We start from the raw sequence: 27794 nt of genomic DNA, 5'->3' as shown, positions 1-27794 counted from the left end.
GGACGGGGCGCCCGGGCTAAAAGCAGCCGCTGGAGGTCGCGGGCGAGCGGCGCGGGGGAGCCACCAGCCCCCCGGGGCCCGGCGAGAAGGCGGAACCGGCGGCGTGCCCGGCCGGGCGGCCCCGGCAGCGGCGGGGCCAGAGGCTCCCAGGGCAGCGGCAGCACCGCCCCGGCAGCGGCGCGTCCCGGCGGCCGGAGAGGCGCGTTCAGCGTGCGGGGCCGAATGGAGCCGCCCGGGCGCCGCCCGCCTCGCCAGCGCCCCCCGCCCGCACCATGAGGCTGCGGTAGCGCGGCGGAGCGAGCGGAGCCCCGCGGAGCCGCCCGCCGCCCCCATGGCGAAGGAGAGGAGCAGGAAGGCGCTGGTGGAGCTGCTCCAGCGGCCGGGGAACGCGGCGTGCGCCGACTGCGCCGCCCCGGGTAAGGGCAGGGCAGGGCAAGGGGAGGAGAGGCGGGGGGCGCGGGCGGCGGCCGCACCTGCACCTGTCCGCCCCGCACAGCCCCGCACAGCCCCGCACAGCACGGCACAGAACGGCACAGCACCGCACAGCACCGCACAGCACCGTGCGGAGGCAGCGACGGCGCGGGGGGCTCTGCCCTCTGCGGGAGCGGCGGGGGGTGCGCCCCGCCGAGGGGGTGCCCGACCCCCCTTCTCCACCCCGGGGGGATGCGGCGGGGATGCTCCGCGGCCGGTGCGGGGATGCGCTGCGCTGCCGCGGTCCCCGCGGGCCGGCCCCGGCCGAGGTTTCCCCGGTCCCCCCCGCCCCGGCCCGGCTCCTCGCCCGGCTGTGAGCGCTGATGTCATCCCGGCGGGTCCCCGCGGGCTGCAGCGCGGCCGGGGCCGGTAGCCGGGCGGCGGGGGCTCTGCCGGGGGTGCCCGGTGCTGCGGGGGCGGCGTGTCCTCCGTGTCCCCTCGGCTGCTACTGCCCTGTCAGCGAGCAAACAGAGCGGACAACCAGAGGCATCGCTGCGGCCACCCTGCCGACCAACCTTTACCCCGCTGCCATCGATGGGTGCCTAAGCTGTGCAGGGAGCGGGGCTGGAATGTCCGTAGTCGTCTTCGTGCGCAGACGGGAGAAAATCGGGGCTCGGAATGTCTTTCTAGCCCTTTGGATGGTGCATTGTTGGGGTGGGGGTGTGATGCTCTGGCTGAGCAGGGTCTGCACGAGGCGGTGGGACCCGCCTTTGAGAACAACATTACAAAAATTGCAGAACAAGTATCTTTCCTTTAAAAAAAATATCACCATATAGAAACACCTAAATTTGTATTAGGTTGAGCAGGATGGCTCTGAAGAGGTGTATAGAAAGGATGTCCTTCTCAGCCTATGTCATTCTATAGGTTAAAGAAACCCCAACACTTCAGCTGAATCTTATTTTCCCAGATATTGATTTCAAGATCTGTTGGATACCCCTATCCAGCTCATACCATTACCAATGGTTTTATATCTCTAACCTGCATCTCAGGACACTGCAGTTCACTTTCAGACGTGTTGTGTCCCCCGGTACCCAGCTGGAAAGGACAAAGAACTTTCAGCACAGCGTGAACGGCTTTGCAGCGCCGCGCTGCTCTGCCTGCTCCCACCCATCTGCTGCCTGGTGCTGCTGCCTGACTGTACCAGCCCACCTTTGAGGTGCCTTGCTGAGCACAGCTCGGGCTCACCGAGTAGGTGTCTGCCTAAATTGTTCCTTCCTGGGGAAAACTTTACAAACCTGGGTGTTTACAAACCGTTCAGGTCTGTGGGATGATTCCCCCGAGCCTTCTGCAAAATGGGAAGTTTGTCAGCACTATCAGGGTGGAGATGAGGCTGTAGGACAGCAAAATAGCTCACGTCAGGGAAAGAGGGTTGTTGGTTAAGGCTCCAAAAGGGCTTGTAAAACAACAAAACCATATTTTGCTTTTGGTGATGTTTGCATAGAAAGGTGTCTTAGTGAATCTGAAACTCTGAGAGGAGAATTTGGGCCAGTGGCTTTTGTAACACAAGGTGTGCTATATTAGTACCATTCAGCCTCTTCTGAACTCTTGTGGCATTGCTTCCCTGGGACCAGCTCCTTGTTCATCAACCCAATTTCTTTAGTGACTACTTTGATTCAGTTCCTTTGGCAAACAAGAGCTACTCGTGGTGCTGGAGTGTGCTCGTCTGCCTGGGAGTGACAATAAACTTGAGATGCTCTGGGTTACTTAAGATATTATCTCGTGTCTGGAGGTGATATAGAAAATATTCACCCTGAATTCAGTTATTCATCCTGGGCAGGTGTGGCAGGCCAGGTCTTTCTGGGGATGAGGTAATGCAGATAGGCAGGATAGGGGTTAAGAGAGCCTCCAGAATGGAGTGCAGGTATATTCTTTGCTGAGAAGTGAGATGCACAGAGAGATAAAGGTGAGAGCTGGAGCCAGGTGTGCAGCTGACCCTGGAAAAGTACCAAAGCAAGAAGGAAAAGGGGGAGGGTGGGGAATGAACAGAAGATGAGGAAAGCAGGGTGTACTTGTGTTTTCCCACATGAGTATCATCATAGGGCTGATCTGGTACAGCTGAGGGGGAACCCAAAGGTCAGGATCCCTCTTTTATTATTTCTGCTTCTCAGGTGGGTGTGTGCCTTTCCCTGAAATCCTCAGTTAGAACAGGATCCACTTTAAGAGACAGCCATTTAGCTCAGGAATCCTGATAACAAAGAACAGGATGGATCAGAAATATGATTCTCTGTTAGTCACTTTAATTTGTGTATTTGGAAGCCAGCTGGGTTTTCTTTTTCTCTTGGAAATATTTGTTTTAGAAATCAGCCAGCTAGTGAAAGTTTGTTTGTTTCTTTTCCCTTCCCTGCTGTCAAAAAGGGTTATTTTCTTTTGTTACTGTTTTGGCATTTGAGAGAGGCTCAGTAGCCAGAGCCCTGGAGTCACTGCTTGTCCCAGGTATTCTGTGTCTGTAACAAATCCCTGGGTTTCTGATGCAAAGAAGCTCACAGCTTGGCATCGTTGGACTAAGCTGTGACCGTGCAAAAATCAAAGCTGGGGATGGAGAGGGAACATGGAGGGAGGCAGTGCTTCTCCTCCTGGCCTGTGTAAATAACTTCATCCCCCGCAGGGTCATCACATCTCCTTGGGGGGATCCAAGCACAACCTGGATCTGGGCCAGAATTTGCCACTAAATCATGACTGAGGATTATTTAAGTGGCCAAGCCCTGCAAGCAAGGCTGCTGAGTTCAAGGTGTGTGTTCTTCTGGTCTGTGTGTTCCTCTGGTCCGTGCACAGGGTATGAACACTTGCAGCTGGGTGGAATGTGGTATTGAGTGTGATGTTCAGGAAGGTCAGATCTGGGTCTTCCCCAGGACCAGTGTATATGCCTGGCTGCAAAGTCTCTTGTGCAAAAAGCAGAGTTTCCAAAGATTCCTCCCAGGTTTTGAGGACATGTCTCAGATGGGGAGAACAGTCTTACAGTGGCCATGGCAGCTGGGAATGCAGAAAGGATGCCAGAGCAGAACATGAAAATCAGAGTGGAAAATAACCTGAGAGGTTACATTTTTCACTTGAAGGGGTTTTGTGGGTCTTGTTTTATAAGTTAGGTTTTTATTAATTGTATCTTTACAAAACCTTAAATTGCAAAAAAAGGTTGTTTTGGATAAAAGATATTTCAGTTCCAAAAATGTCATCCGTCTGTAACGAGTAATGAGATTGCCTTGGTTACATCTTTGAAACTGAATTCTGGGGTAGAAGCCACTGTAATAAAGTCATTAGATGGGGCTTCGGGTCCCCTGTCACTGCATACTTCTGTGTCCTGGGTGTCGGTTTGCAGCATGTTTGTTTCGTGGGTTTAAAGCTGTGCTTTCACAGTGAAGACAGCGTGGTAAATGCCATCCTAAGTGCAAACTAAGCAATGTTGCTGAATTGCTGGTGTGTAATGGCTCTCTGTGCATTAGAATAATCTTTTTTTCTTCAAGACTAGTGTGGCAGTTCAGCCTTTTTTTTTTTCCTAAATGATTCTTTGTCTCAGGCAATCTTTCCTCGCATCATGAGACGGATGGTTATCTCAGGGCATAACAAGACCTTGAGTATTTCTCTCTTTACTCGGTTTTTCTATGACTTAGGTTTGTGTCTCCATGGAGTGAGAATCATTTTACATTGTAGGAGGACAGGGAGGCTCTGAAGACAGAAATGGAAATCCCATCAAAGCAGTCCTGCAGTTTAAACCCTCCAGCAGCAGTTTACATGGCTTGTTATCATTTTCATCTTTCTTATTTGGGATGGATTACTGGGACACAGATCTTGGGTAACATCAGCCTCTGTGCCTGAGGCTCAGAGGGGATGAGGGACAGAGGAAGAGCAGAAGGCACATGCTGGAGGGGAGTCTGGTATCCGAGCTTTGTGCTGCAGAGCTGTGCAGATCTGGTGTTTTGGTGTAAAAATTCATATAAGAGCTTGGGGGTGGGTAGTGCATGGCTGAGGTGGTTGTAAACACCTTTCCTGCAGGCCCAGCATCTTCTCAGTTCTAAGACAGGTGAAGCTTTTCTATTCCCTTGATGTCACCAAGTGAGGGTGGTGATTAGAGGGAAACACATGAGTGTTGGGGATTGCTTGATTTGCTCAGGATTAAGAAGGCGCTGAACGGATTTGATCTCAACCCTCTCCTTTCCTCTATCCAACCCAAATCAGGAAGACAACTGAGTCATTGGGTCCTGCCTTGTGTTGCCATCTGCAGTGACTCTCCCCATCCCCTCAGGGGAGTGTTGGGGCTCTGCCTCGCGGCTCATTCTCTCTCTTGCCCCCACTACCTCCCACTGCAAAGCTGTTCCAGAGCTTCCCTGCTCTAATGGCGTGAAACAGGCTTTTCATGTTGGAGCTGAAAGTGGAAACTTGTTCCCGCACCTCCATTGTCCTCTCACTTAAGCAGTGATTTTTTTTTTGTTTTGTTTTTTTTTTGTTCCCTGGGAGTTTGCCAGCCCTTCTCCCTGGCCATAAGCAGATTGGAGGGGTAAGAAGAAAAAAAAAAAAAGAGTCTCACAGCAGTTTAACTGGATACCCCTTTATGCAGGAGAAAGGACTTTTTGGAACAAAGGAGGTTTAATGTGACGGTGTTTTCTGTCTGGTCCTGGTGCCTGGGCTGCAGCACAGTCGTGGGCTGAAGACAGTGAGAGGGGGCTGCTGGGACCTGCCAGTTGAATTAAAAGACCTTGGCAAGTTTAGTGCCTTCACTGAAAAATTTTCCTACTTGAAAAGGAGTGTTGGTGGGAGGCTGTTTGGCTTCAATGTAATGTCTTTCATTGTTATTTTTCAGCATGCATGACCAGGGTCTGTTTATTAGCCTCCTAATCTTTCCCCAAAGTAAATAGCTACAGAACTTCAGTGCTGAACACGAGGTTCTCTGACTGGGCCACGTAGGAAATCAGCAGCAGCTGAGCAGCAAAGGCTTTGTTGCTTGTGTGGGTCACATCAAAATCCCTGTGATTCTATCCTGTACCAATGATTTACCTTTCTAGTGCAGGGTAAAAAAGGTTTTGCCTACCTAGAGGGGTCCTTCTCTTCCTTTTAATCAGCCTTTATCACCTCAAACAGGAGAGAGATCAGGAAAATCCTTTGAATCTCCATCCCAACCAAAGACCAGCTCCCATCCAGCTGGGGTGGCTGGGGTGCAGCCAGGCAGCTCATTAAGGGTCAGACCATCGTTTGTGTGCTGGAAAATGTGTTGTGTTGCTATGCATTCTAACAGATGTTTGCCTTGGTCATCAATATTGTGCTATACCAAGTGATAAATGTAGTTTAAGGCAAAAGGTGGAGAAGGGGCATCCAAGTAAGTTTTGGGACTCAAGTTCTTGCTCTTGTCTTGTGTCTACTTCGAGCCTGTTGCTGCTCTGCTTCATGGGATTTTTCTTGGGTTGATGGCATCTAGGGATTTTCAAACTGGAACCTTATGTTTATATTCTGGATACAGGAAATTTTGATTATTTATTAAAAAAATTGAATTCCATTGCCATTGCACTTCCAGTCTTTTTGGTTTGTGTGAATTGTCCTGTGTCTTCTGTTGGTTTTTCTTCCTTAATATTTCTCTGGGTCCAGCCTTTTTTTGCCCTTTCTTTCTTTTGTTCAGTAACACTGAGTTCAAGCTGCAGAGTTCACTGTTCTCTGTGCTGCATTTTCCTGGGGCTTGTGGAGGCAAAAGGGTTGGGTGGGGAAGTTAATTTTTGAATTTAACTGTGTTGCCCAAGGGTTTTAGTTTTGTTTCAGATGCTTCTCTAATCTCTGGCTGTGGCTTCCCTTTCAGGTGAATGAGATGGGAAAATACCAGCCCAATGCCCTTCTTCTGAGTTTAGTTTAGCTTTGCTTGTTTGTTTAATTTTTAAAAGGAAGTTGACTCAAGTCTTTATTTTGAAAGTCATTATAATCTGTTTATAAGTGACCAGGATTCTCTAGGACATTGGGTAGTGAAAGCCTTTAAGAGCTGGAATCTGTTCTTCAGGATAAGAGACTTTCTGCACTTAAAACAGTGTATTTGGTTTAATATTCCCCTTGCTCCTGTTCATCTTTATTACTTTTGGCTTGAAATAATGGAATAAAGTAATTTGTGTGGAACTTAGGCATGTTGGAGAGTTTTCATTAGGCTTCACTGCTGTTTGCTCAAAACTCTGGAGGCTTAGGAAAAAAATCATCTTTTTTAAGCAATGCCCAAATGTTCCAGATTATAACATATTGCCATTTTGGTGCACCTTTTTTCTCCATGCCCAGACAGAATATCTTAAATGAAATTACTGAACTCTCAGTAATGTCCAGCATGGAGAATGTGTTCCAGCTGTTGAAGTGTCTAACAGCAAAGTGGACTTCACCCAGCTGTGGAGAGCTCAGCTTGCCAGCTGTGCAGCCTGGGGTCACTAGTTCACTAAACTGATGGTGCTACCCCAAAATTTGCTTGTTTCATGTGAAGACACTTGTGAAAATTCATTTGCATGTTTGATAAGATGTCTTATCTCAAAGCAATGGTGCAGTCATTTGAAAGGTGGGAGTCTGTGATGATGCCAAGGTCAGAGATCCCTGGTGTTATCCACTGTGTTCCTGATCTGAGGATTTTTCACGTTGTTTGTGCATATATACCCTGTAATATAATCCAGCTTTTGTTTTCTTAATTAGACAAGGCTTGACGTGGTGTAGAGCTGGGGGGAGCATGTTTAAGAGTCTGATCTGAAGAAGACACTGTTGATGTGAGGAGATTGCTTTAAAGCCATTTTGTGCTTCAAACCTGTTGCTTGAGGTGCTGTTTACTCATGTCAAGAAGAGACAGCTTAGGTATGAGCTGTCTTGGTGTGCACTTGAGCTGGAGTCTCCTCCAGGATCTTTCTCTACCCAAATGTGTCCTTATGTCTGGTTGAAGGAAGGTGTGATATCTCCTGGTCCTGTCACACACAGCAGTGCAGGCAGTGGAGGGGTTACCTCTTTGAGAGGACTTTGGAAGCCTGAGTCCAGGAAGTTGCAGATGACGTGAAGAAATCCACCTGCATGCCTAAGATAAATCTGTTAACATAAAACAGGCATTGGGACTCCCAGTAAAACCTGTTTTATTGGCCAGTACATACTTTGACACCCGTTTCCCTGGGTCGGGCAGTGCTTTGATCGGATTTCATTTCACTGGGAAATGTTTGGAGCACAGTTATCCTGGAGCAGCTGTGCTGAGCACAGAGAGCTGCTGACCACTTAGCTCCCAGCTCCAGACTTTGATCAATGGCTCTGTCATCCCTGCTCTGTGGCTGCTTTACCCTCTGGACACTTTCACCATTCCTTGTGCCTGATGCTGTGTGTGGAAGTCAACGACGGATGTTTAAACAAGAGATCCTGGTGCTTTCACCTTGCCCGACTTGCATCATTTGGTCCCCTGGGCTGCCACGAGGCAGCAGTGCTGTACCTTGGACTGTTTGTGAGACGACTTTTGGCAAGTCCCAGACTTTGATTAGAGCCATGTGTTTGGAGATGGAAAGGGCAACATGAGGAGTTAGAGCACAGAAACAGAAACATGCATGAGTGCTCAGAACTCTTGGTTCTTGTTGCCTGCCTACAACCCAATAACTGGCCACAACCTCTGTGGTCAGAATAAATGAGGGTGCCCAACCTGGGATGGGCCGAGTCACCCAGTGCTTGAGGGATGAGCAGGGTGAGGATGTGAGGATTGGGGCTGGTGGGGCAGAGCACCCTTTGTTCTCACTGGCATGGCTGGATGTGGGCAGCACCTGACTGCTGCTGAGGTGCCCTTAGATCCACCTGACTGGTTTAATATTTGCCAGGCCTGAGCTGCAGTCATTGGGGCCTGGCATGAGGATAGGACACCATGTGAAACAGAAAAAAGACACCTTTATTTGTAGCCTGCTGGTGCCAGCCCTGGGAGCCCAGGGAGCTGCGACTGAAGGGACTTGTAACAGCTTGGGAATTTGCTCCCCTCTCCTGGGTGGGCACTCAGCCACGACTGATGAGGCTGCTCGTTTAGCTCTGGGGTTTATATTTGAGCAGAGCCACCTCTGGAGAACCGAATTGGTCTTCCCTAGGGTGTGCTGGGGGAGGCTGGTGGCCGTCCCTGCGGACAGGGCTGGTGGCAGCCCTCGGTACCTCGTCAGAGGAGCTGTGCTGCCCCATGCCAGCCTGCTCCCTGCACCGACACAGCCCGGGCATTAAATATGTATGGGGAGGAGAGAGCGCATTCCCTTGCCTTTTATAAATAATTGCTGCGCTGTGAGGAGCGAGTGTTTAGTGTAATCGCTGCGGGGAATAAACAGACGATGAGGATTTGTGAGAAGGGAAGACCTGCCCTTACCCCTCGGCAACTCGATGTGATGGGGCGGTCGAGGGACTCCCACCCCTGCAGGTTTGGGAAGGACGGCGCCAGGGGACGTCCGTCGGGAGGATTTAGTGGCTGACTCGGTGACTTGCAATGAAGCTCTTTCTGCTGGGGCGCAGCTGGACTCGCAGGCGCTGACATTTGCCAGTGGGAGTTCAAACAAAGATCCCTGTATTGGCTTTATTGGTGAGGCAGTGCCAGGGACACTGGTGGATGTGTCCTGCCCCCGGCCCCTGCCCTGCTCCGGTTCCTCTCTGTCTTCCCGCTTCAGGCGGTGCCTCTCCCAAGGAGGAATTTGGAGGGGACTCGCGTTTAAAGTGCTTTGTGTGAGATGTCAGCTCGGGGCTGTAAACAGCGTGTGGTTTTGCTCAGAGAAAGTACAGAGCTGCCACTGGCAGCATTTTTGCATTAAGGAAAAGGCTGGAAACCTCCTGGCTGGTGGGCTGAGCTGCTGGGAGCTGCAGCTGTGGGAGGAAAGTCTCTCTGTGGAGCACATATAATAAATAAATGATAATAAATAAATAAAAATAAGGCAAGGAAGCAGCATAGTGGTTTCCCTGAGCTGTTTGTTTTAATTTTCTGGGGTTTAAGTTTCTGTTCCATGCAGTTTTTGGGTGGGATTTGCTGATGAAAGATGGATATTCCCCTCTTCGTGTGAGCATGGAGTGAGTTTGGGAGGTCTTGGGCACATGTAGTTGTCTGTATATTGGGGATTTGTGAATAACAGCTGCACTGGAGATTGCAAATCTGTTAGTTGCTAGTTTAGTTTGTATTGCTATTAATATAAACAAGCACATATCCTGTTTTGCTTGTATATTTATTTGATGCCTTTAGAATCAGGGAACTTGGACCTGGTGACTCCTGAACTCCCCTGCCATGCCCTCTTCTGCCCTGAATCCGAAAGATCAGTCAAGTGCAATTCTCTCTTTTCTTCTTGCTTTCAGACCCAGACTGGGCATCCCACAGCCTAGGGATCTTCATCTGCCTGAATTGTTCAGGAATCCATCGCAATATTCCCCAGGTCAGCAAAGTGAAGTCAGTCCGCTTGGATGACTGGGACGATGCTCAAGTGGAGGTACGTGCACCCGAGGCTGGCAGTACCAGGGAGTTTGGGTTCTTCCCTTTAGAGTCCTTTCTAAAGACGCCACAACAAATGTGATTTCAGAAAACGCGTCTAGATAATTCCCGAATGTGGGAATGAGGTCCGTGACGCTGATTGAGATAAACAGACATTTTGCAAACAATTTCGGAGGGTTTCCCCCACCTGTATAAAAAGTCAGTGAAATAGAGTATGTAGAGATTACTAATTTTTAATTAATTGTCTTCTATTTCTTACATTATCTCTAGCCTAGACTAGACCTCTAGTCTAAACCACCCCTGCCCAGCTCAGCTATTTCTGGCTTTGTTTCCCTTAGTATTGAAGACTCTTAAACTCACATCTGGAAAAACCAAACCCTCACAGCATAAATTCTCTCTATCTATGCCACACACCTGCCTAGATTTGTGTGATGCTGCTAAAGGCAGGCCTACCCAGGAAACCTTTCTGCTTTGACTGTTGGTGTCTTTAAAAACATGAAGAACACTACCAGTCAGTGATCTCTATCTTCTATGTGTAGAGTTGAGGTTTTTCTGAAAGCTGCAGCTCATGTAGTCATGTCTTTTCTGATAAAAATAGGCCTTAATGTTGCAGGGGTTTTTAATTCCCTGATTTTTTGGGGGGAATAGATTGAATATGTAAATGTGAGAAACTCAAAACCATGACAATAATGAAAAAAAGCTTAGCTGCTTGTTATGTTTGTATGCTTGGCATTTGACACAAAACAAAATGTATTTTGCATGACTGCCTGGAAAAGAATGGGGTTTTTACACTTGTAAAGTGACTTTCATTAAACAAAATATATGAATAAGAAAATAAGAACTCTTTGCAGAGTTCTCAACTATCCGTTTGTATACAGGATCAGAAGAAGAAGAGGGCTGTCAGGACAGATAGAAATATATTTATTTATTCATTGGAAAGGAGGGCTGTCAATGCAGATAGAATATTTATTTATTTATTTATTTATCACTTTAAACTCCTTTATGAGGTTGCTGGCATGATGTTGCAAAAATAAAATTATCCTTTTGGCACAAGTGATGTGATCTCAAGCAAAGGATGTGTTGTCAGAGCCATCTCATTCCCATGCCAGTGAGGAAGTGCCACTGCATGCTGCCTTCTGCTCCTGTGGGGACTGGTTGGGATCATGTAGGTGTGACTGTGACAAGGACCTGTCCTCAGCATCATATTAAACTGTAGGATCCCTGGCAATAATGGTCAATATTAACTTCTGAGCCCTGGTTTGCAGGAACAGTCTTTACAGCATCCCTTCTGTGCACAGTCCTGGGGAACCCTCTCAAAGTGAACAGATGCCCCATCCCAATCATTTTATTACTCTGTAAAAGCAAAAGAGGATAAAGGAAAATGCTCTTAACATTTTATAATTATTGCTGTCTTTTCTCTTTTAACAGTTTATGGCCTCGAATGGAAACAATGTAGCAAAAGCAAAATATGAATCTAAAATGCCACCGTTTTATTATAAGCCAACGTTTCTTGACTGTCAGTAAGTAAATACCTCTGCTGGTAAACAGCATTTATTTGTTTGTGCAGCTGCAGCCTCTGTAATACTTTAGTTTTAGCATAATACCTTTTTTTTTTTTTTTAGCCACAAAGGAGGTTTCATTTATAAAAGGCCCTGAAAATGTTTTTTCTTCTGCACACATATGGTAGAGTTTATACTACGTGTGGGATCTTATTTAATAAGTACAGTTGAGATGATGCAGGGAAGTCAGTTGTTTGTTCCCCAGGCTCTTCCAAGTTTCTACAAAAACTCTGATTTCTACCCATTGATTTCCTCTACTTTTTTCAAATCCCCCTCCTGCATCAAAACAGAGCTTGCTGATCTGCTGTGTGAGATGCTGGGTTACCTGTAATGCAAAAATGCTGGGGTTTTATGCCAAGGGGGTGGATTTTCTTTTTTTTTTTTTTTTTTTTTAACTAAATGACAAATATACCCTGTGAAGGCAGGTAAAACTTATTGTCTCCCATTCAGTGTAGAGTAAACCTCCCTAGTCAGCTGGGGTGGACTTTGTAGACCAAGAAGCTGAACAGCTAGAACATGCTGTACCACCCAGGGCGCAAGAAGATGAACTAAAATTGGTTTTCAGGGTCCTGCCGAGTACCAAGGTGGTTTTGTATCTTTATGTGAGTGGTGCTGCCTGGCCTGGCAATAAAAAACTCATCCATTTGTGCAATGTTCTGAGCTCCAGAATCCCAGCAGTTGAGTTGTGCCATTTTGAGACTTGTATGTGCTTGTGATATTAGGGTTGGAGAAGCAAGATTTTTTTCCACCTCTTTGTCATTAGTAGGAGAACCACAATTCTAGGGGATTTTATTTGTTTACTCCTAAGTTTCAGTTAAGTTCAATTAGATGCTGTCTGTGTGATATTCAGGTTGTTCAGGAGCAGAGTCCTGGTTCTTTTCCATGCCTCATCCCTGCCTGAGGGTGTGCAGATCTTGTGCTGGCTGGAAGTGGGGCAGTTCCCTCTCCAGCTTGGGGCATCCTGAGGTCTGGGTGCAAATCACACCCTGCTCTCCTCGCACAGGTCAGGCTGAGAGACAGAGAAAGCTGGTCCTGCACTCAGGCAGCTTGGAGACCATAAGCATTTTCATTCCTTGTGCTGTCGGGCTGGCAGCAGTGTCTGTGGCTGGTTCTGTGCTCCGTTGGTTTGGCTCCCTTGGATGATGCAGCTCAGCCTTTGCTGCTGTGATATTTTCCTCCCTCCATCCTGCGCTGCGGTTGCACTCTGGGGAGCTTTGCCAAGCAGTGGCTGAGCTCCAGCCACAGCCCTGCCAGAGCTGTCTGGGATCACACAGGGACTGTGCTGGGGTGGCTGATCCATGCACAGCCCTTCCTGATGCCCGATGGAGCGACACACTGCTGGGCTGGTAACCTGTGAGAAACAGGAGCAGGAGAATTAAAGGATTTTTGTTGTTGTTGTTTCTTTGGCAGGATGGGGAAAGGCCAGTCTTGCTGCAAGCAGCTGGAAGACTGATTTTTAGCCCTTTTCTGGTCCCAAGTTATGCCTCTTCTGCACTAGGACAATTAGCAGCCTTTCATGGCCTGATTTCTAAACTCAGCCTGAAGCTCTGCTCATGAAGGTGTTCTCCAGACCAGCACTGCTGGGTCTCTGCCATAGCAGCAGGGTGCACTGGGATGGATGTGATGTCTCCCAGTAGCAGATCTCCTGACACTGCTGCAGTATCAGCAGCTGTGGGCACGTTACACATTGGGGGTGTCTCAAGGATGGTGTGCCAGGCTGTATTTTTCTTTCCCTAGTCAGAGGCTCTCTGTGCCTTTGCACAGATGCATGCTAAACAAGCGCAGGGGAGTGCTGCTTTTTACAGGAATATATATTTAGCTGTTTCCCCGCCTCGCTGCAGTCCAGTCACTGCAATAGCATGAGCTGTTCCCAGCTCCCAGCCCGGGGTGGCATCGCCATGGATGACACCTCCATCCAGTGCTGGCACCGAGCCCTCGTGTCCCAACCCACGTTCTGCAGCATCAAGAGGTTTTGATGCTTCTAATTCCCGCAACAGCATGTGCTGCTGGGCAGCTGCAGTGGCTGGGCAGGCTCTGGGAGCTGCCCTCAGCACAGCAGGATGCTGACGTACGAGCCATAACAAGGACAGCCTGTTGGTTCGTTTGAAGCTTCTTAATTTTATAATGCTCCTTCTGGAATTCCTCTGCTTTGGTCACATGAAGAATTGTGAAGTTCAGAGCAAGAGGGAAGAAGTGCTGCAGCACCAGCTTGTCCTTTTTTCTTCTACCCTACAATATTGTGTTTGACTCCTTGAGAAGTCCATGGTGTTTGCCTGCTGCAATTGGCATCTGTATCCTTCAGAAACCCCATTGTGGCTTCCTGGTCCTGTATGACATGTAGCAAAGGTTAGAGAAATTGCAGGGTGCTCTGGAATTGCCCAGGGAAAATTTACCAGGCACCCCCCCCCAAAAAAAAATCCCCTTCTGTCCTTTCCTCTCACCTTCTGATTGCTAGCACCTCAACCTGTGCCTCGGGAGCAATGAACAGAGCCAGCTTCTGTACCACTGGGGAGTTCCTGAGGGTGAAATGAGCCCCAGACTCTGGAGTGTTCCTACACCACAGCAGTGTTGGCCCCAAGAGCCTTGGGTGAGGAACTTAAACCACAAAACCCCTCTTTGTATGGTCACCAGTGGTCATGACCCAGCTTTGTACACCACAGCAGCAGACCAAGAGCTGTAAAACAGCCTTTTCTGGGGCAGACACATTGCAAGCACATGGTCAAGTTTTGAGTCACCAGTGAGTAACAGCATCACTCTTGAGCAAAAGCAAAGGAAAAAAGCTTTGTTCAGTTTTTTTGCTGGCTGAAAACTCGTAGAAGGAAGTGGAGGTGATCTCTTATTGGGCTTTTGCAGGACTGGAAGTACATCCATGTCCCTGCCTAATACTTACTGTTATTTTCTGTTGCCTTTTTGCTTGATTTGGGAATGCAGATCATCATCCTGCAGAACTGGGTATGAGCTGCAGTGCATTGTTCTGCTTTGCTCCTCTCTCTGTGCTTAGGTAAGAGGGAGCTACATCTGCTCCTCATGCAGAACACTTCAGTGTACTGACTGCCAGCACATTTGAGCACCTTGGTAGGAAAAATGGGGCAGACTGCAATGGCATGAGTTGTACTGAGTGGTGTCTTATCTGGAACAAGATGAGACATTGGTGAATGGACACATCCTGGTGAGGAGCACATCTTGAAGAGTCACCCATGTAGTCATCTAATGAACAACAGTTATTAGCTGAAGTGCCTTATTGTATTGATTAAAGTGTGCAGGGAGAAAATTGCCTGGTAAATCTTTGGGGTTTTTTTCTGTATCATTTGAAGTTTTGTTCATTTGGTAGGCTGGTGTCTGAAGGTCAGTGTGGCCCCCTCCTCTCCCATGAATGGGGCATAAGGATAGTCAGGGATGCAAACCAGATTTCCTCTTCTTCTGTGACCTCCTTTTCCTGGTCCTTTATACATGATAAACTTCATTGCCTAATGTCCAGAGGGGTAAAATTGAGTTTTGCTCAGGCTCCTACTTATTAATGAGGGTCTTCAGATTTTACATCCACAGCTTTCAAAAGTACCTGATTTCCTGGGTGTAAAGTTAGAGGTGCTGCTGTGTGGCTTGTCCAAATGGCTGGTGATCAGTTCCAAAGTGGTAGAACTTCCTGTGGTGGCTCAAACTGGGCACTCAGCCTCAGGAATTCTTTGTCTGAGCATCGCCCTGCAGTCAGCTGAGTGCTCAGAGCTGCCCACTCCTTCAGTCCTGACCAGCCACAGGGTTTTCTTTCCTTGTTCATTTTCTCTTTGCTGTTAGCTCGTAAGCCTGGTAAATCATATAGATTCCTTCAATTTCCAAAGGGAATTGCTACAAGGTTAAGGTAGTACCGACACAGGCTGTTTCCTACATGTTTTTAATTGGTGTTTAACCGTTCTGAAAAGTAGCATCGGGGTGAACTGGACCGTGAGTGTAAAACAACCAAACAGAAAAGGAACCAGTTAGCGTTTTAATTGAGGATGTTGTGATTTTGCATACTCAAATTCAGCTTTAACTTCTCCAAATCCATAATGCAAGGGGTTTATGCCTTGTTAGCCAAAACCCCTGTCTTTTCTGCTCTCCTCTGGAAGCTTGCTTTTGGTCTTGGTTGGGGGATGGCACATCACTCCCTGGGGCTCTGCCAGCTGAGCTGATGCACAGAGCACCTGGAAGAAGCCCCTCAGCTGCCTCATGCCTCACAAAGCCATTTAAAAGCAAGTTCTCACAGCAAGGACTTACTAGATAGAAAAAGTGTGTGAAGCTAGACAGGCTTTTAGTCTGTGCTGCCGTGGCTCTCCTTGCAGTCTGAGCAAAAAATTTGGACTCGGGCTTAAAATTTCATTAAAGCAGTTGTTTGACAGAAAATTGGCATGGCTGCATCCACCAAGCTGCCTGTGGAAAGCAGATTGTTTTTTGCTGGAAAAACCTCTGACAAATTCCAGAAGCTACAAATTTGGCTTTTGGAAATGGCGTTCCTGGATGACATTCATTTCTTTTGTCTTTCTTGGACTTGGTGGTGCCTCACAAGGATGCAATTAGAAAGAGGTGGTGTATGGTGTTTGATGTCTTTTGGGCCACTTTCACCTCTGGCTGAGGTTTCTAGTCTGTCATAAGTCTCCAAAAAGCCACAGCAGCTATGCTGCCTGTGTGGTGTGTGTTCTGTAGTGCATCAGCCAGGCCAGCTGAGAGTCTTGGGAAATAATAAATTGGAGACTCAGAATCTGGCTGCCCAGCGCTCCTCCACAGAGCACACTGAAGCCACGCAGCCACAGTTTGATAATTAACTGCTTGAGCAGCTTTTCCTGTGGTGCTTTTTGCTGTGAGTGAAAGGCTTTGAGTAGGTGGGACCAAGATGAAGCTGCTCCAGTGGCTTCTTCTGGAACCTTCCTTGCTGGTCCCTGGGCAGAGAGCCCTTGTTTTCATGTGGGTGGTCAGGCAAGCAAATAAGTGCCTACAGTGAGATTTGGAGCTCTTAGTGTTGGCAGTGCTTTGTTGGCCTCTGGACCTACTGCCTCCTCAGTGAAGCCCAATCCTATTCCACCTGGGGGAGCGAATTTTCCCTTATTCTGTTGGAAATGTGGATTTCCTTAGCATTTTGTGTTGTTGGTGGGAGTTTGTTTTCTTTGCTCCCAGTTTTTTTATCTTGATGATTAGCAGGACTTTTCTGTTCTAATTGCCAAAAAATGACATGTTCCCTGTAACCAGCAGCCTGACAGACTTTAGGTGGGCTGTTAAATCTTTTGGAGTCAATCCCAAGAGCTGCGCATCTCTGCAGTTTAGGAATGATGTGACAAACACAAATGGCATATTTGCCTATTTGCTACATTATCCCATCACCAGAAATGCAGTAAAATACTGGGAGGCTGTTACTACAGTCCTTTCTGTTCACAGAACTCCTTTTGGAATCAAAGGTGGATTTGGATGGAGGGTCCTGTGTTCAGCATGTGATGTCTGCCCTGGGTTATTTCCACACATATTCACATCTGGAAAAGTACATTTCAACTAAAACATAGCAACAGATATTTTTAAAAGCCCCTGAAGGTATACTTAAAATGAAATTAAATCAGGTCTGCAGTCCACTGAAACAGTGACTGTTTTCATACAATCCTTGTATTGTTTGAGGGTCTTCTCGAGGGTCCCTGCTCTCCAATTGCTCTCAAATCCTGTAGATACCAGGACAAATTCCTGCTTCTGTTTGGATTCATCAAAGCTGTGCTAGTGATCCTGGGGTTTAACCCCAGGATCATAAGCAACTTTTTATGGCAGCATTGCATCTAGTCCATGAGAGTGAGCGTGGTCAAGGCCCTGCTCAGCTTCTCTGTTGCAGTGAAGGGAGCTGGTGGACTCCTCACTGTCCTAGTTGGGGTTTTGTTTTGGTTTCTTTTACTGGAGTTGTTCTGCTTTCTATAAATAACCACTGGAGCAGAAGCTGCAGCTACTGGCCCTGCACCGAGTTGTCCTAACTGTGGGCTGCTCTTGGTGTTTCTTGGGTTTTGGGAAATTATTGCTAAAGAGCTTGGGTTTGTGTCGATAAGGAAAGGGGAAGGGTGTGTGAACTGTCAGAAAGCACTTTCTGCGCGCTGGGAAAGTGGCACGGCTGGAGCCCCGTGTGCCGGGGGAGTTGCCATTGGGGCCACTTGTGTTCAGGGCCAGAAGCTGGGAGAGGTTATCAAGAGCATTTTGCAGCTTCTCAGAACGCCCCGGATGGCTGCCCAGCCTTGCACAAAAGCTCTGGAGACGTTGAACCACCGCTGTTGGCAGCGCGGTGGGAAGTCAGTCCCTGCAGAGCCGTGTTCCCCAGGGCGTGAGCCCAGCAGGGTGTGTCTGTTGTACAATCTGCATCCTACAGCAGGAGTGTTTTCCCACTGCCGCACATGAATCTTAATTTATACTGTATTTAAACATCCGTACTGGAAGGCTGACTCTCAGAGACTCGGAGCAGCTGCAGCTCCTGCTGAATCCACTGACGTCAGCGGGAGCTGAGGGTGGTGTGAATTTTCATCCCCCAGCTCAATCCCTAATCATCCTGTTGAAAAGGTCCAAGTTTGGATTCGGTGATAACAAGCTGTCCACAGCAGCTGGGCTGGAAAAATTGCAAGAAGGGTAGCAAATTTAAGTATTTGTGTTGATTTTGTGATTAAATTTTGGTAGCTTTGCTGATGAGTTGCAACTGTATGGAAACAGGAATTTTGGTGCCAACTTTTGGGTCATCAGCCACCTATGTTTGCAAGCTACCATATTGTGGATATCAGATCCAGAAAGGGCATCCTGCTTGACCCAGAACAGCCCCTTTGGATGCTGGATGGGGTTTGAGCAACCCCATGGCAGGGGGGTTGGAGGTAGATGACCTTTAAGGTCCTTTCCAAAACAAACTGTTCTAGGATTCTACAAAGCTTACCTGCACCTCCTGAGATGAACTGAAAATGGGTTGTACTCAAATCAGAGCGCAGCACAGGGTGGCAACAGAAAGGAGATGGGTGTTCATCTTCAGAGGTCACAGTCAAACTTGCAGATGTGTGTGTAACAACTAAAGAGCAGTAATGAAAACAGAAACAGAAAGGGGAAAGGCAGAGTTGGTGCATTATTTCTATTAGAAATAGGCAGAAGCTCACAGTTGGGGTTTGGGTGCAGGGAAGTGATGGTGCTCCTTGAGCCTTGGGGGAAAAGGCTGGTGCCCCAACCAAGGAGATAACATAGTGGGTGGAACAAAGTCTATGTAATTATTTCCTCCTTTATTGCCAAGAAACCAATCACAGCCACAGTTCTCACTGGGTAGTGCCTTGAAGATTTGTTGAATGCAGTTGCTGTACCTGCAGGTGAATTTTTGTAAGCAGTGTTGGTATGTTTATCTTCTCGGAGCATTTCTGGGATGTGTCTGCTGAAAAGACACCACTGAGTTTGCATCAGCAAAAAAGAAAAGGTGATTAAACATATGAACAGTTTTTATTGGCAGAGGAGTTGATGTGTTGAAATGCAATGGTTTTATAGAAGACACTCAATGATGGGGGATCATTTACTGTCTTTGGTGTAGGCTGCTCTGAAATGTCTGCTGTGAAGCTGGGCTAACACATGCCTTTATTTCTGTGTGTGATTTCTGCCTGCTTGGGCTATTTAGGGTTCTAGGGCAATTAAACCATTTTTAACTGCACTTAGTTCTTGAAGGAGTTTCTAGCATATTCTAGATCAAAACTAATTAATTTGTTCCAGCACTCATACTAAAATAAAATAGCATAAAATGTATTTATAATCTTTGGAGTATTTTTAAGTTTTTGGAAGTTAAGGTCTCGATGTATAATCATTGATATCATTTCAACATTAAAAATAAAGGACTTTTTAATCATCATGTCTCCTGCTATGCATTATGGATTGCTTTCTTAGACTTATCAGTATAGGCTATGAGTTTGGAAGAGCTTGGCCAGGTGGGTTCTCACCAACTTCCAGTGTTTGGATCCTGTGTTCCAGCCTTTACATCTTTACCCATACATTTTCTCCTGGTCTTTTTGAGGCTTTTTCGCTTTTCACACCCCCCAGTTCCTTCCAAGAAGTTGGCCAGGGCCTGGGATATGACTGTTCTGTGTTGTTCCTGGTTTGGGAAGTGTGTGACACCCTGCAACAAGCTCCATATTCACCAAGTCAATGGGTGTCACCCGTCCCTGGGCTGGGCATCCCCTGGTCATTATAAGCGTAATTTTAACCTGACACATCACAATTTCTTGGAATAGCTGTCCATGCATGACAAGGAGATGTTCTCTCTGCATCTTTAACTGCCAAAAGGCCATCACATACACGCATCACACCAGGCATCCCCAATTTCTGCTTCTGTATTGATGACTTCAGGGCAATAATCCCTCTTTTGTCTGTAGTTTTTTGGGTTTTTTTCATTTACTGATCCTGTTGTGGTCTGAGGAAATTAGGTTTAAAATAGTTCATATACTGAGGGAGTTTTTTTTTTACAGTCTGATTGGGTGGATGGGAGCGGGCTATTCTGCTAAACCTGTACATTTTATTAAATAAGTTTCCAATAAAATTGGATATACAATTACATGAATGATTATTGTCCAACTGTAAGCAGAAGAAACCCTTGACTCCAGGCTGTACAATGCAATTTTTAGAAGACTTCTAAATCACAGTTGTATTTTGATGGAAGAATTAATGGTTCTGGATTCTTCCTTAGTGTATCTTGGACCATGTTTCCTTTTCTCTGTATTTCTTTTTTCCAGACTGCTGCGGGAACAGTGGATCAGAGCCAAATATGAACGAAAAGAATTCATTCACAGCGAGAAGCAGGAGCCTTACTCTGCAGGTAGTGAAAGACACTTTTGACAGATAAGATTTTTGATGTCCAGCACCTTCCATTTTCTTTGTCTCTATTTATATGTTCTTTATATTGATTATTGTTCTTATGTCATTAAGTAGGAGGAGCAAGTGTGGGTTTTTTGCAAAAGATCCCTCCTGGTATTCCCTGTATTTGATTTGGAATGTTGGGAATTTCAATACCTGATGGAAATGAATCAGGGTCTTTCTGTTGACTTCCAAGGGCTGTTCACCAACAGCAGGTCAGACAAAGTGCCAGTGGGTTCCTTGCTGGTGGGTTGGTGGAGCAGTGGGTTGGATGATTTCCTTGCAGAAGGGCAGGATTTGAAGAGGAGACCCAGGGCTCGACCGTGTTTGTCGTGTGGCTGCACCAGCATCAGGACCACATGAAAGTGCTTGAAACTAGCTGGGTATTTCTGTGCTATATGTAAGTGGCATTTAATTTACTCTGCATAATAAGTAGTTGACACCAGCTATGTGCTTGGATGACTCTGGGATAATTTTATTAGCAAAGACCGTGCTACAGATTAAAGGTTAAAATATTATTGTCATGATGCTTTTCAAGACTAATAATATGCAGGTAGCTCCAGCATTTTGCTGATATGAAACCCACAATTAAAGTCTTATCTTATATATTTTCAATTTACGTTTAGAGCATTTCTGCTCTGCTATTTTGTATACATGAGGCACACACATAGTGTGTGGGGAGTATCCATATTCATATAGAGAATGTTATGCAGATTTTTATTTTAGATTTCTCAAAGCAGTTTGCTGGAGTGGGACACGTTCTGTTAACAATAAAAATAAACAGTTTGATTTCTTAGATAATTTTGGAATGTATTTGCCCGTGTGTGTGTAATGTTCACCCAGGAATAACGTTTCTAATTTCTGCCTTGCAACTTCTACATAGAAAAGCTCAGATTCAACCAAGTACTTGAGGCAAATGCATAATTTTAAGCACGTGATTAGTCCTTTCAACTCCAAGAAGAGCATGTACCTGGTTAAAGTGAAGTAGGTACCTCAGTGCTGTGTGGGAAGAAGGGCAGTGTATTCTGAGCATTCTGAAAGATACTATAAGAAGAGTTCAAAGGGGAGTTTATTTTAGCAGCGTATTTCTAGGTGTTCTTCAGTAATGTGGCTGCATAATATTTAACTGCATGGTGAAGTGACAGGGTTTTCTCCCCTCTCTTTGAAGTTCAAAAGCCATTAAATACAGCACAGAAGGGAAGGGGGTAAGCCATTTTCAGTGAACAGTGCTCTCGTGAGGAGGAGGGGAAGGGAGACAGGCTCGTGGGCATTGTGTAGGTTGTGTTTGAGTGCTTTTAGGTTGTATCTTGTCTTTGAGAATTGCACTGTTGCTAAAACCCAGCATAGGAGCTGCACAAATGACCTGTGCATCTGGGATGTCATTCGTTGACTCTTCTGGACAGTAAACTCTAAGGGGGTCTTTGTCCCTATGGTTCCTCCTTGGGGAGACCAGGTTGGTGTTACAACAAAACAAAGCTGGGGAAATACATACCAAACTTCCAGTGCTAACTTTTCCCTTCTGCTGCTCCACAGCAGCCCCCAAGTGTAGCTGCCCACTCGTACTTCACCCTGTGCCAAACAGTGCTCCCTCTTCCACACTGTCGTGCAACTCAGTTGATGATGCTGTTTTCAGCTCTTGGGCTGTAATGCTGGGAGTTGGTTGTTTTCCAGAGTTGTTCCTGAGAAGGGAGCTCAGGGAAAATCCTGTGTCCTGTAGGAGAGCAGCACAACGAACATCACAGGATCATTTATATTGTAAAAGACCCTTAATATCATTGAGTTCAAATGTTAACCCAGCACTGCCAAGGACACCAGTACACCCTGTCCCCTGTGTGTGGGGGCAGTTCTTGGGTGAAATGGGGCTGTTTTGGCATTGTGTCCTTCACGGTGCTGGACCACCAGTTTGCCCAGCTGGTGCAAACCAGTGCCATCAAAGCCAGTCTGAATCACAGTGACACCCATGAGCCCTCCAAGAGAGGCTGGAGCATGGTGCTTGCAGAAGCCACACCACACCACATGCCCTGGCTGTGCCCTCCTCGCTGCTTGCAGGGGTTGGTACAGCTCAGTGGTCACACCAGCAGCTCAGAAGATGCCCCCTGCATGGGCTGGACCTCCTGGTTGTGCCGGGCTCAGCATGGCCAGGAACAGCAGAAGATCTGAGCTGTTGCTTTCTACTGTTGAGCTAAACTGTCTGTGAACACGACGAGGTGGGACCGACACCAGGGCACCCTCCTGCCCACCCCACACCCAGCAGTGTCTCACTGGAGTGTATGTATATCTCTGTTTCTTCCTAATGCTGTCTCAGACCATTTTTTCTCACCGTTCTGAATTCCCTGGAGCAGTATTAGATTACCAGTTTCAGAGCATGAAACATTTTGTTGCTAATAGAGATGTCAGTATCCATTTTCTCATGTTTGTTGGAAGATTTAATTCCATTTTCCAATCCCAGGGGCTATTTTGCATTCTGATATTTGTTCAATAATTGCATAAAAAATAAGAAAATGCTATATTTGAGTAGTTTTGAGAAACATCCTTTTCCAGGCAGCTGGATGAAACCCCAGTCAGAAATTCAGTGTCTTTCAGAATATCCTTTGGGGAGAGACTGTCTGGAGCCTGTAGATGCCAAGCAGAAGCTATCACAGCCGAACTGACAGACTTAGGAGAAATGAGTCTCGGGACAGGAGTGTCAGATGTGCAGGTCAGAGCTGAGATAGTCATTCAGGGAAGCCTGGCAGGAGGATGCAGCAAACTTCAGCTGCTGGGGAAGGGTATAAATAAGAGGCAGTGTGGGGTGCCCCAAAAGGCACCTTGCATAGCCCCCAAACCGCTGGGAAACATCTGCCTCATGAGATACAGAGTGATGCAAGGTAGCAGAGTCAGAACTGGGAAACAAAATTGGGAAAGCAAGACACTTCCCATGTGCAGAAATCCCCAGTGTGGGCAGTGTTGAGCATTGGAACCAGCTCTTGAGCTGAGTCTTGGGAAGAGGATCCATGGCTCTGGGTTCAGTCCCTAAATCAGATGCCCTGTCCTGAGGATGTGCTGTTGTACATGTAGTCACAGCCGCTTACCCTCGGTAGGACATTGCAGTGAAAATTCCTGTAAGGGAGTTTTTAGAGTTTCTTTTCCCCCGGGAAGCCTTGGAGCACAAGCCCATGTTGCTATTCGTGGCTTTCAGCTCCTCTGCCTCCAGTTAGTGTTTCAAACTCCGATGGTTTCATTGTTAATGAGTATATCAGCACCATTGATTTTAGTGTGAGGAGTCAGTTTGAGTTCAGATAGCGCAGAGAGATTAGTAAAACTGATTAAATGTTTCGGTGATCCACTATTGATTCTTAGATACACCCATTTATACATTTGAGCTCTTCATTCAGCTGTAGTGCGAGCTAAATAATTTGTTTGCCCTAGCCAGACTTTATGAAACAAAACATTATTTACACCCCAGCAATCCCAATTAACACTGTGGCCACATCCTTTCCAATAGCAGTACGTTTGTTGCACAACAACACAGAATGATAACAGTTTTGAGACTTTCACATAAATGTGTTTCAGGTTGGCTTTATCTCTTCTGGTAAATGAACTGGTGAAATTACTGTCAGTCTCCAGCTAATTGTCCCTTTTAACAGAGTTTAATGGGGCACAGGTGCTGAATTCTCCTAGAAACGGGATGACTGTAATTGCCATCAAAGTCTGGATCTGTATCTCAAGGCAACTGCAAGGTTTGCTAAATTTTAAAAATATTTTGATTAGCTTTAAAAAGTTTGAATGTTTTCCCCTGCTGTTGACAGACAGCAGTTATGGCAATGCTTTCCAAAAGTCCTGTTGAAAGTTAGTTCATTTGGGTATTTTTGATTTCTCTTAATCAGAGGGATTTATTTTAACCAGGGAGACATGGAGGAAGAAAAAGGCAACAGTATTTGCAGGGCTGGAGCACTATGATATTATAAACTGGTCAAGGTGTAGCTGCTCTGACACATCCCAGACCATGAGTGAGAGAATGGGAATGTGGATGTGGCCAAGAAAGAGCAAAAGGGAATTGTTTTCTCCTTGAACTTTGGCTCCACTGCTTTTATTCTTTAGTCATGGGAGATTGGAGCTCCTCAGCTGATATAAATTGTCATAGATCCCATGAAAACAGTAGAGAAATCCAGATTTACACCAGCTAAGGATTTAAACCATATCCTTCGGTGTGGAAGTTGAAGGACTCTGATTATTTGACTGGTAGTTCCATAGTTGGGTGGGATGACCTGTTGGGCTGCACAGTAAGATAATATGGTGTTACTGCAACCTTATTGTCACTATTCAGATGAGCTCTGGTTTATTCAGGTAGTTACTAGGGGTAGCATTTCTCTGAAGGTACCTATTTGCTTGTACTATCTTTTGTCAGCACCCTAAGGATTTCTTGGCTTATATGTTATTTTGTATTTGTCTGTAAATATGGTGGTAAAATAAATTACAAGACATAAAAGAACACCCCAAAATAGTAAAATCTGTTAATATGCACTTTCCATTCCGTGAGGCTCTTGCATAATTTGAGCAGCAGTCTGAATTAATTTTTCCCTGCACTCACACAGTTGGAAGGAGCTCTGACTGCAAAGCACTGGGGAAAATGCACGGGACATAAAAACGTCCTTTCTCAGTGTGAGGAAGAGACCCTTATTAGCTCAGTCTGACCTGCAGTGGTGTAATGCAGTTTATTTTGAGCCTGATCAGACCAAACACTGAGCAGTGTTGCAGCTAAAACCCAATTATTTTAACTGACAGACCTCATCTTCTGCTGTCTCTTACCCCATTTCGCCTGGCTAGTGGGGAGCTGAGTGTGTCAGAGCAACACCATCTCTGCAGTGCGTTTTTTCACAACCTCAGGAGCAAATTACAGGGCTGAGCACACCCAGAGAGCAAACCAGTGCTAATGGCAGCCTGAAAGGACACAGGTTTTACTGCACTTCAGAGAGCCTGAAGCACTGAGCAGGGAAATAAGGCATCAGCTTGAGGGGTCCTGGTGCCCTTTGCTAAGCCCCTAACACACGTGTTCTTTAAGGAGATGCTCATGCAGAAGGGAGTGTGAAGCCACATGAGAACCATCCCCTCGCTTCGCTTTGCAAGCACATGCTGTAAAACCTGGTGGTGGAGGTGGCACAGGGAGAGGAGGTGAGGTGACACTGTGTGGGTGGGATGGTGGGTGGCTGGGGACAGGCGGGGTCTTCTGATCTGTGGGTGTTTGCAAGAAGAGAGGGTGAGAGCAGAGAGGGCCCACGGGCTCAGGGCACAGGGCATCTTGCAGTCAGTAAGATTTTTATGCTGCAGACTGGTGGGGATAAAGTAGTGGTAGAGAGTGTGCTGGCTCCAAGGAGAGGCTGTTTTCTCCAGGAGGCTTTCACATACACAGGCTTACCTGTGCCCATAAATCACTGCCTGGCAATACAGCCTGCTTGGGCTCGGCTGCAGCTCCCTTGCAGGGAAGGACAGTTGAATCAAAAGGGCCAAGGATGCTGGTGAGAAGGTTTAAAGAAAGAGCACAGTCTCCGCTCAGGGCACTGCAGCTGTATCAGTGTCAGGGCAGCAGGTTGTTCCTGAATGGGAACCTGAGTGGGTTGTTGCTTTTTTTTTTTCCCCTGCCCTATTCCTGCCTTGGCTGGGGTGAATCTGCATTACTCCCTCAATGCTTGTGCTGGTTTATGCTGTCTGCAAGTCTTAATGTGGGACACTTCTCCCTCCCACTGGAGCTGCTCCATGGTCAGAGCATTGTGCTGTGGGTAGGGAGATGCCCTGTGGGAGTGACTTGATAAGGCTGATACACAGCTGTTGTGTGACACCAGCTCCTTGTGAGTGGGGAGAAGTGCCATAGGTGCTTCCTGTGGCATCTTGGCTGACGAGACACGAGACACCCATGCTGAGTGAAACAATTGAATCGAAACTCTATTCTTGCTAAGGTGTTATCAGCTAAATCAAAAGCTGCTTTTAGCACTGGGGAGGATTTGAGCCAGCTCATGTGTGTGGTCGGGATGGTAGCCAGCTGCCTTCTCAGCTTCTCTCATGCAGACCAGCATGAAGATTATTTCATTGTTCTTTTTTCCCCCAAGTGCAGCCCACATCCTTGTCCGATGTTCCTCTTTATATTTCCACCAACTCCAGGGCAGCTCTCCTGGCTTTTCCCAGGTGAAAGTCTGAGGGTGTCAGGGTGATGCTGTGCTAAGCACTGTACAAACACAGAGAAGGATGGTGATGTGGTTGAGTGTAAGGTGAGAGCGGGCAGGTGCCAGCTCCTCAGAGAAGAAGAGGCAGTGTCCCACTACAAGGGTGGTTCTGCAAAACACAGGGATGAGGATGATTTTTAAAGTGTGTAAATCATCCCATTGCTTTATAAGCAAGCGAGAGTGGTGTGTTTAGCAACACAGCAAGCCACATCTGGCTGAAATTATCCAAGATGCTGAGAAGCCAGAGGGAGAGACAGATGAATAAGCCTTGGTTCCTTAGGAAACCGAGTTCACAGGAGCACTAGGAGAAACTGTGAGATAAAAGCAACCATTTTGAGGGTTACCAGCAGCAGGTCGATGGGCTTTGTCCAGGCACCATATGTGCCATAGGGGAGCGTGGCGGTGCAGAGCAAGGTCACCTGCAGTGCCTTGTGTGGCACGGGGTGCACCAGGGTGTGCAGGAGCATCCCACTGCCTTTCAGGAGGTGTGTGGTGTTTGGCTGATTTGGGTTTGGTGTGTCTGAAGTAACACAACACGATTTCCATGCTGTGCCTGGACACCAGCGTGGCCACCGGCGCGAGGGCATCTGTGCCTGGCCACGGCACTGGGCACTGCGCTGCCTCCCTCCTCTGACCTGACAAGGTAGAGAAACACTTCAGCATTACTTTTTTTTTTCTCCCTTAAACCTTTCCTCCCTTCCCCCAGTCCCCTGTGAGCTTACAACATCTCCTTGTGCTAAAAATAGCCCTCGGTGTCAGCGCGGGCTGAGCGGAGCCGCTGTTGCTCCGCCTGCCCTTTGTTCGAGGGGCTGCAGCACAAACCCGGGGCAGCCCCGGGAACGTTCGATGCCGGAGCTGCTCCTCCGGTTGATGTCACTGGCTTTGCAATAGCAGCTCGGAGTGGTTTGTAATTGGGCCGTGAGCACTTCGTTAGGAAAAATCACTTTATAGTCTCAGCTACCTGTTCGGTGTCTGAAGCAGTGGAGGAATCTCTGCAGAGCAGTTGCCATGGTTTGTATTAACGTACCCAAAAGCGAGTGACGGCCGTGGAGGTGTTTCTGGTGAGAGCAGTGGGGTTTGAAATGTCGCTTTATGAACACTGAGTCCCATTAGGCTCTGAATACCAGAATAAAAGCTTTAGTGCCACATAATGCTGCGAAATTATAAATGGCCTTTAAAGCCCTGGCTGTGTTACGCGCCTGTAAAGTGAATTGTGCCATGCAAATAATGAGTTTTATTTCCCCCTCGTTCTGTTTTTTTGCTGGCACATTTCCCATAGTGCCAGTGGCTTGCCTCCTGATTTACACC

At 47.1% G+C, this 27794-nt stretch overlaps 1 protein-coding gene across 1 annotated transcript in view; it reads left to right on the top strand.

Annotated features, from left to right (window-relative positions):
- Positions 1-225: 225 nt before the first annotated feature.
- The window catches only part of ADAP1 (ArfGAP with dual PH domains 1), a 51146-nt gene continuing 23577 nt past the window's right edge, over positions 226-27794 (top strand). The window contains exons 1-4 of the mRNA XM_032703955.1: positions 226-416; positions 9745-9875; positions 11306-11397; positions 20169-20251. Of these exons, the coding sequence (XP_032559846.1) occupies positions 332-416; positions 9745-9875; positions 11306-11397; positions 20169-20251 (391 nt within the window). The 5' untranslated portion in view covers positions 226-331. The remainder of the gene's footprint in view (positions 417-9744; positions 9876-11305; positions 11398-20168; positions 20252-27794) is intronic.

Source organism: Chiroxiphia lanceolata, chromosome 16, assembly GCF_009829145.1.
Source record: "Chiroxiphia lanceolata isolate bChiLan1 chromosome 16, bChiLan1.pri, whole genome shotgun sequence".
In the NCBI taxonomy this organism is placed as follows: domain Eukaryota; kingdom Metazoa; phylum Chordata; class Aves; order Passeriformes; family Pipridae; genus Chiroxiphia; species Chiroxiphia lanceolata.
The sequence above is the reverse complement of the archived record's forward strand: the minus strand, read 5'-3'. Positions and strand labels throughout refer to the sequence as shown.